Source organism: Pangasianodon hypophthalmus, chromosome 25, assembly GCF_027358585.1.
Source record: "Pangasianodon hypophthalmus isolate fPanHyp1 chromosome 25, fPanHyp1.pri, whole genome shotgun sequence".
NCBI lineage: Eukaryota > Metazoa > Chordata > Actinopteri > Siluriformes > Pangasiidae > Pangasianodon > Pangasianodon hypophthalmus.
The window spans coordinates 13,756,148-13,764,429 of record NC_069734.1 but is presented as its reverse complement, the minus strand read 5'-3'; the positions used below and the strand labels follow the sequence as shown (position 1 = coordinate 13,764,429).

General features: G+C 37.3%; 1 protein-coding gene across 5 annotated transcripts; it reads right to left on the bottom strand.

Annotated features, from left to right (window-relative positions):
• Positions 1–1,495: 1,495 nt before the first annotated feature.
• Positions 1,496–7,977, bottom strand: LOC113546726 (uncharacterized). Of its 5 annotated transcripts, none has more exons than XM_034299750.2 (3): positions 7,878–7,977; positions 6,788–6,817; positions 1,496–5,314 (listed from the first exon to the last, which is right to left on the bottom strand). In XM_034299750.2, the coding sequence occupies exons 1-3, from the start codon at positions 7,969–7,971 to the stop codon at positions 2,205–2,207; spliced, it is 3,234 nt and encodes a 1,077-aa protein (XP_034155641.2). In that variant the 5' UTR covers positions 7,972–7,977; the 3' UTR covers positions 1,496–2,204. The 5 variants fall into 5 exon arrangements, with proteins under 5 accessions (XP_034155641.2, XP_034155642.2, XP_034155643.2 ...); XM_034299751.2 differs by having other exon boundaries at positions 6,658–6,817; positions 7,878–7,967; XM_034299752.2 differs by having other exon boundaries at positions 6,739–6,817; positions 7,878–7,950.
• Positions 7,978–8,282: the final 305 nt, after the last annotated feature.

The following is an 8,282-nucleotide window of genomic DNA, read 5'->3' as shown; positions in this document are numbered from 1 at the left end:
ACAAGTCCACTGGTTTAATTCAATTCGTTTGAGTCTGATTCCTCTCAATGTTTCTTCCTCATATCGTCTCAGGGAGTTTTTCCTTGCCACCATCTCCTCTGGCTTGCTCATTAGGAATAAATTTATAAGTGTAAAACATAGATCCAGAATTTATATATTTCTGTAAAGCTGCTTTGTGACAATGTCCATTGTTAAAAGTGCTATACAAATAAAATTGAACTGAACTGAATCGAATTGAATTAAACCAGTTCCTGTACACAAGTTCCTGTTTACACAATTGCACTTTTTGACTATATAACTATATACTATATAGTCAAAAAGTGCAATTGTGTAAACAGGAACTTGTGTGCAATTGTGTGAACAGGAAAAAATAAAACAGCAGGAAAAAACACTCATAGTGTCTCTAGTTGAGACTAATTATGAACTGGAATGAGGTAGCTGAGGTTGAGGAACTGTCAGAGCCAGAAGTCACACACCTTCTTTACAGTGCTTGCATTTCTAATTCCTTTTTTCTCCCAGTGTTTTCCGGGAGAAAAAAAAACCCTTATGGTTTTGGCCACATTGGGTTTAAATCTGAATACATACAGATATTTGGAGCACTGAACAGATACAGAAAATTACAGGATTCTCCCTTGCCTTGTTCAGACATGAAACATGAATTATTATTATTATTATTATTATTATTATTATTATTATTATTTTAAAAGAGATATTTACATAGAATTTACTGTGCATTTTTCCCCTCAGTCCATTGAGTGCAGCCTCTGATCTGTCTGGAAATCATTGGATGTGCTGAAATAAACGTGATTTTTCTCAGCCGAGTAATTTTTTCCACAACGGTACATACATAGGACTATGCACTAGTTCTGTACTTGCTTTGGACTAAATTGCCACAAAAAGTATAATTGTAAGTTCACGTATTACGTGTATTGGGTTTACTGTGAAGAATGCTTTGTACCTTATGTTTAATTGGGTTCTCTGAAGTGCACTTAAAAAAGTCTAAACTCTACCTAGCTCTTCCCTTCTCATCTGAAGGCTATCAAATCTGTGGGGAAGTGCAAGGGTGTTTTCTCTGAGACACATTTTTTAGTTCATAAAATTTAAAGCAACTGGTTATATTTTTGTGTTTAGATCCAGACAACTTGTTGATTATTGTTAGTTGCATAACCATTTTATTAAATCAACATTAATAATAAAAGTCTCATATTAACCTTAATTTATGAATAGATTATTACAGTCTTGTATACTAATAATCTCAAATCAAAAAGTAGCTAAATTACAAAAAGAAAAAAACAAAAAACAAAACAAAACACGATTTGGTTTCCAAATTTGGAGGTGAGGACCAGTCCCTCACAGATTGCCACACGCGCACACACACACACACACACACACACACACACACACACACTTTCTCTGCCAGCGTGATTTTTGCCAGCAGACAGAAAAGTCCAGGTTATAAACTAACATAAGTAAAAATATTTCCATGTCATTTTGGTAAAATACATTTATGGTTTATTAAAGTAGAAAAGCATCCTAGACATTATTTTTCAATAGTGTATAGACCTTTGCCTTTAAAAGCAAGCACTGAAGAAACAAATGGCATTTTTTGTCAAATGTAATACCTTTGCTTCCTCACTAACTCAGCATGTACTGTATCTCTGCTTCATTCTCTCTATCCTTTTCTCTTTCTCCACTACACAGTCTGCCACAGTCTGTTCAGCTGTGGCTGTCAGTCATCTTCCCTAAATTGCAGGAACATATCAGTTACTCTTAGAGCACCCATAGAGACCTCACATAACTCTGCCCTTTCACTGTATCTGTCTTAGTCCATCATGTCTTTGTAGTAAAGCTTCACTCTAGCGTGGTGCATCTTAACCTTACAAACTGGCTAATTTTCAGTGTGTTTAAAATTATTTCTAGATCAGATTTATAATATTTATTTATTTAAATTATGCCAAATCCTTTAGCTGTTCTGTTAAAGTCTTTGGAATTTTCCCCTTCAGTTCTATGATGTAGCAGCCTCCTCTGAAATACTGTGGCAATTTTTGTAACAGGTTTTGCAACTGCTTCTTTTAGCTTCCGGGCATCAAAGCATGGGCTATAAAGGAGGATTGGCAGGTGATGAACAAATGTTGGGTTTTCCAGCGACTTGTTCTTTGATATCTTACTTTTTTCTGTTTTAAATTCCTTGACTTTGTTCTGTTTCATGATTTTCTCCTTAGTGGAGAACATCTGGAAGAGTGCAGCATCCCACATTTTGAGGGCTCTGGGGGTCCCTTCCTTTTTCCTTTGCCAGATTCCTCTTCAGCATCAACATACTTTTCATTACAAGTTGTGTTACTGTCTCCTGTGTGGGAATGTTTGTCATTCTCTCTTTCTGGCTCTGGAAACATTGGTGGTTCAGGATCCACTATCATGTGTTTCTTCAGTCGGGACCAACGGCTGATCTTTTTCTTTAGACCCCAAGGCATCTCTCTTGTGCTTGCCATTTTAAGTATTACCTCTGTTTTATTTGTGCCCTTTTTCATAATATCTTCTGACCGTCTAAATTCAATCTCTTCTCTAACATTATCCTGAGTATCAGACAAATCACTCCTACTCACAATGAGTTCTCCAGTGTGAGAGGTTGTAATCTGAGCATTAGTGGTGGGATCGCTTCTGAAGTCTGACTCTTGAGGCTTAGAGAAATCAGTTACAATGTAAGAGCCTTTATCACTGGTACTAAACCTGAATTCATTATCATTCGTTTGTGCTTCTGATTCTGTGGTACAATTTGATTTATCAGTAATTTCTATGTCAGTAGCTGTAGAGGGTGTGAAAAAGTCTGGTTTGTTTAGCAGCAGGCTTGCAATGATATTTTCTGTACTACTTGACTTTATAAAACCTGCATGTGGTGACTCTGTTAAGGGATTTAAAATGAAGTTTTTGTCATTCAGGGGTTGGACAACATTCTTGACTGCAGTACCAGCTTCAGCTGATTTTATATTAGATTTACTATAATTTTTTCCTTTGACCTCAATGTCAACTTTAATAGGGTCTTGAAAACTGGTAACAGTGAGTTTGTGTTTGACTGGGACCAGAGATACTTTAATACTGGTAGGCCTTGTAATGACTTTACCTTGGGTTTTTACTGATGTCATATCGTCCAGTGATATGATTCTGGAAAGGTTTTCAGTCAGATAGCCTGTACTGGAAATATGCATGTTTGTATGTTTTGTCTCTGAAGGCACAGACTCTTGTTTGGACTGCGAAGAATCTTGTGTAAATCTTGCTAGCACAGGGTAAAAATTTTCTCTTGGATATGTAGATTTCGATACATTGTCTATTGCTGCTGTTTGAAGTGGAATATTTTGCATAGATATTTTTTTTGTTGATAATCCAGCTATATTTGGTTTTGGAATATGTGTTTGTGCCTTTGGAAATGTTGGCTTTATTTCACCATATGTCAAAGCAGAAGAAGTGTCTGTACTTGCAAAATTGAAGGAGTTTCTAAGGGTTGCAGCTTGTTTTCCATGGCATGCTGATGACTGACTAACAGCTATTGCAGATTTAGCCTCTCGCTTATCTGTGTTAGGGGTTTTGAGAGTTTGTGTCTTTAATAAGTCAGGAATTTGTGTCTTTGCCTGATTGCTTGGAATATTTGTAGAAAATATATCCAGTGTCAGTTCAGCTGAATCTGACATTGGCATTTGTAGTCTTGAAGTTTGTGGCATAAGAGTTTCTAAGATGCCAGACTTGAGATCACTGGAAATAGTTTGTAGGAAAGATGTATCATGTGATATTCCAGCTGGTGATTTTGAGGGAGAATGTTTAGGATCATCAGGCGTTTTACAGAGAGATTGCAAAGTAGAGTTAAATGTGTTGCTTTGGATTCCAGCATAAGTAATACATCCTGCTGGTGTTAATCCATAGTCTGTTGAATTAATTTTATGTATGTTAGACTGAATTTGCACAACATTAGGCCTTTGTTCACCAAAATAGCTTGCTAAAGGTTGGTGTAAACAATAGACAGGAGTGCTTGGGGCACTGTAGGTATAGGGAGCAGTGGTTAAAGTCTCAGTGTTGGGCATTTGATACCCCTGCACAGGTGTAGAGTCAGGCACCCCACATGAACTTGTTGCACAAGCTGCAGTTGAAAGAGTTGACAGCTTTTTAATTAAGTATTCCTTAGAATGTGCTTTTAAAATAGAATGATTTACTTCAGCATCCAAACAAAGAAATCCGTGTGGTGTAGAATGCATCCTTTTAACCTCTAAACTTGCTTCTGGATTGTTATCATTAATTGTTGTCTGAAGTGAACTTTTTATGTTAATGAACATAGGGGATGCCGGTTTGTGATTCTTATTAGGTTTTCTTCCCTGAGTGTTTGCAACAGAGTTGGACACTTCCCTGGATGAGGAAAAGCCAAGGAGCGAAGTAGATAAAAGAGTAGTAGCATTGAAGTCATCAGTTGTTTTATTCCCGGTTACATCAGTGAGTGTTTTATCTCTAGAATTGTTATGTGAAATTGTTGCACATCCTTTACCTGAGGTTAGATGTCTAGAGCACTGGCTTGATGTTTCCTGGACCAAGGGAAGAACAGGGTCCAAATATGCAACAGGAGGCAGAACAGGAGCCAAGGTTGATTTTTCTGAGTCCATATAGGTAGGTCCAGAAGGGCTTAATGTCTGAACAAAAGTATATGGTACAGGGAATTCTTGTTCTATTACTTGTGTATTGTTAGAGGTCTGTAAAACACTAGGTAATGTTAGGCTTAGGTCTATCTCAGACAGTGGATCATAATCTGAGTCTGTGGCCAGCTCAGTGGCATCATCAAACAGAAAAGAGGAACATGTATAAAGTGGGGCTATTTGGTGCTCAAAGGGTGGATCAGGATACAAGTATGTATGCAAGGACAGAATGGGTGTTGAGCTGTTGTGAGGACTACAAGAGGAATTGAGGTATGGGGAGCTGCAGTGTTGGTATAAGGAACTGACAGAAGAATTGTGTGAGTCAAGAGCCCTGCAGGCGGGCATTGTTTCTTGAGCAGTAGTTGAGTTAAGGGTCTGAATGTGCAATGGTATCTCTGTAGTTGTAGTGGAAGTAGTGAAATCACTGTGCTCCTCATCAGTACTGGCCTCACTCACAGGTGACAGGCTTGAGCGAAATGAGATGGGTGTCTGAGTAAAGGAGCCTGCTGTCTTCTTTACATTTTTCTTTAACAGTTTCTGCAGGCGGGCATTGTTTTTCCTTGGCTTGGGCAAAAGGGGGGGAGGGTATTGGGAGAGCAGGAGAGGCTGCCCATCATAGCTTACTTCCATCAGCCTTCCAATTTCTATGATAAACACAAACAAACACACTAAATTAGGCATGTAGCGTGTACTAGCACTGTATTTACTGTATTTATGAATATGTTTTGCCTAACATTCTTCAACATCTAATTTTTACTAAGAAGACAAAAATGCTCCAAAAAAGCTTTATAGTTATTCAATATTATATCAAAGTATCCACAGAATTTAAAGTTTAGCACTACTGGTTTTTGCCAAGATATTACCATATATTAATTATGTGTAAATCATATATAATGCAATGCCAGTATCTGAAGCTGTTTAGTGATCAAAATATTTATATATGGTTTTGTATTTTGATTTAAACTGGAAGTGAGTGTGGCATGTATTTTACTTATTAAATCTTAATAAAATAAATTTTATTTATTTTTTAAAACCCTGTCACTATGCCCTAGAAACACTGAGAAAACAACAACAAAAAAAAAAGTGAGCTCAAGATGTTTACTTTAATGTTGAACTTTAAACAACAGCTCTCTGAAGCTTATGGGGAATGGTTCAGCAAAAACCCCACCCCAACTACAACTGAAAAATGCACAAAAAGACCTAGCCTAGCCCAGAATGTTTGGGAACAGGAAAGGGTACACATATTTTTCTCAGTTCTTTTGAGGAAAACAAGTTAACAGTGCTATGCAGTTCTGATTTCTGTGCATTGCAAGTGTGTCAACTTTTATAGTAGACTCTGATAGCATGCCCAATGAATTTTTCTGATCTTTCTTGAATGTAACAAACCTAAAACATAAAGTAAATCTGAGGAACTATTCTTCGATATGATTGTCAACTGTAGCCTGAATAACAGTTTGTTGACTTGGGAAAGACATTGTTTTGAAACATAGTTTGTTTTCTCAGTAATATTAGAAAGCTTTCCACAAAGTTCTACAGGGCATCCAGTTTAGTCATTGAATTCAGAATAAAAAACATAAGTGAATTTTTTGAGCATTAAACAGATACAGATAATGCCATTGCATTACAACCCTAGTATATAGTACTGCTTTGGCCAGTCCTGACTCAATTGTCCCACTTGAAAGATACATTAGATGCCACACTTGCTTTATTTCAAGCTTAAATAGAGAATGTTTTAACTTCATTAATGTGAAATAAATGTGACATTATTCAATTATCCAATTAGCCAATTATGTAATCATGTGGCAACAAAAAAGATCCAGAGCTTCAGTTAATGTTAATCAGCATGAGGATAAAATGTGATCTCAATGAATTTGACTATGTTGGTCAAATGGTTGGTTACTTGTTGATGCCAGACAGGCTGATTTAAGTATTTCAGAATCTGCTCTCCTGAGATTTTCACACATGATTGTAAACTCTAGCAACTGACAATGGTGCCTTGTTGATGAGAGAGGATAGAGCAGGATGGCCATGACTGACAGGAAGGCTAACTCAAATAATCAATCTTTACAACTGTGGTTAGCGGAAATGCACACTGAAGCTTGAGGTGGATGGGCTACCACAGCAGAAGACCACATCAGGTTCCACTCCTGTCGGGAAAGAACAGGAATCTTAGTCTACAGTGGGCATAATTAATCAAAACTAGACAGATGAAGATTGGAAACACATCACCTGGTCTGATAATTTTTTGATTTCTGCTGCGACATGCAGTTGTTAGGGTCAGAATTTGGTGTCAACAGCATGAATCTAGGGACCTAGCCTGCTTTGTGTCAACAGTTTAGGCTGCTGGTGGTGTATTGGTGTGAGGAATGTTTTCTTGGCACACACTGGAGCACTGGAGCCCTTAATAGCACTCAAGCATCATTTGAATGCCACGACCTATAATCAGTGTTGTTGCTGACCACATACATCCCTATATGGCCACGATTTACCCATCTCATAATGGCTTCCAGCATAATAGTGCACAAAGTTACAAAGAACTGGTTCGTCTCAATCTAGTTCCATGAACATGAAAATGAGTTCAATACATTTCAGTGGCATCTGCCGTCATGAGATCTGAATCCAATATAGCACTTATATAGCATTTCTAATAAAATGGTCAGTATTCTGAAATAGGTGAGGGTTAAAACAGGTCTTGAGCAGCACTTAACTGATCTGAAAGATAAGAACTTCAGAAAGGGGAGACTGACATCAGAAACCTGTGGCTCTACTTAAGGCTGTGCTGGGTCACATACAAGACACACTTAAAATTTTAAAAAAGAAAGGGTAATACTAACTTGTAAAACATAATAATAACTTTGCATTATTATGTCTTACTTCATAACATCATGAATGTAAATAGTTGGGCTGTTCAGTAGCATAATAAAATGCCAGATAATATAAAGCCAGAGGGAAAAAAGCAGCATTTCTTTTAGAACAAAAGAACAAACTCAAAAAATCTCTCACTATACACACTGACCCAATGTATTACTTATATAATAATACATTTTAGGTAAAGACTACACATATCCAGACTAATCTCTTTAATATTGCTTTTCAGACTGGACATTAGATTTATTTTAAACAGTGCCCGTCAGTGACTACATATGTGTTTTCAGTGAATGTTTATTACAAAATTACTGGAGCAGAAATTCAGTTAATTATGTTTACCTGTGCAGGGGTTGTCTGTAGGATCCAACTCCAAGTGCTCTAGGTGGAGAGTAGCAACTGAGCTACAGGGCACAGTGACTGATACCTCAGCCATACCAAAAATAAAAGCACTAGCTATAAATTCAGGGAGCAGTAATCAGAGAAGGTTTCCACCAAGGGAAAGTTCAGGTGAAGTGAGGAAATCCATAGAAATAGAGACCATCCTGACTATCCTGTCCATGCAGGAAGTCTCAGAGTCCTAAATCCCTAGACAACTCCAATCTGTAATTGCTTTCTAATTAGGTTAATAGCTATGTGCTTCCAGTAGTTTTGTACATGGGGTAATTTAACTCACTTATGTTCAATTCTTTAAACATGAATAAAGCAGCACCAGTAAGCATAAGAGTTACATGCATGGTAGTGTGA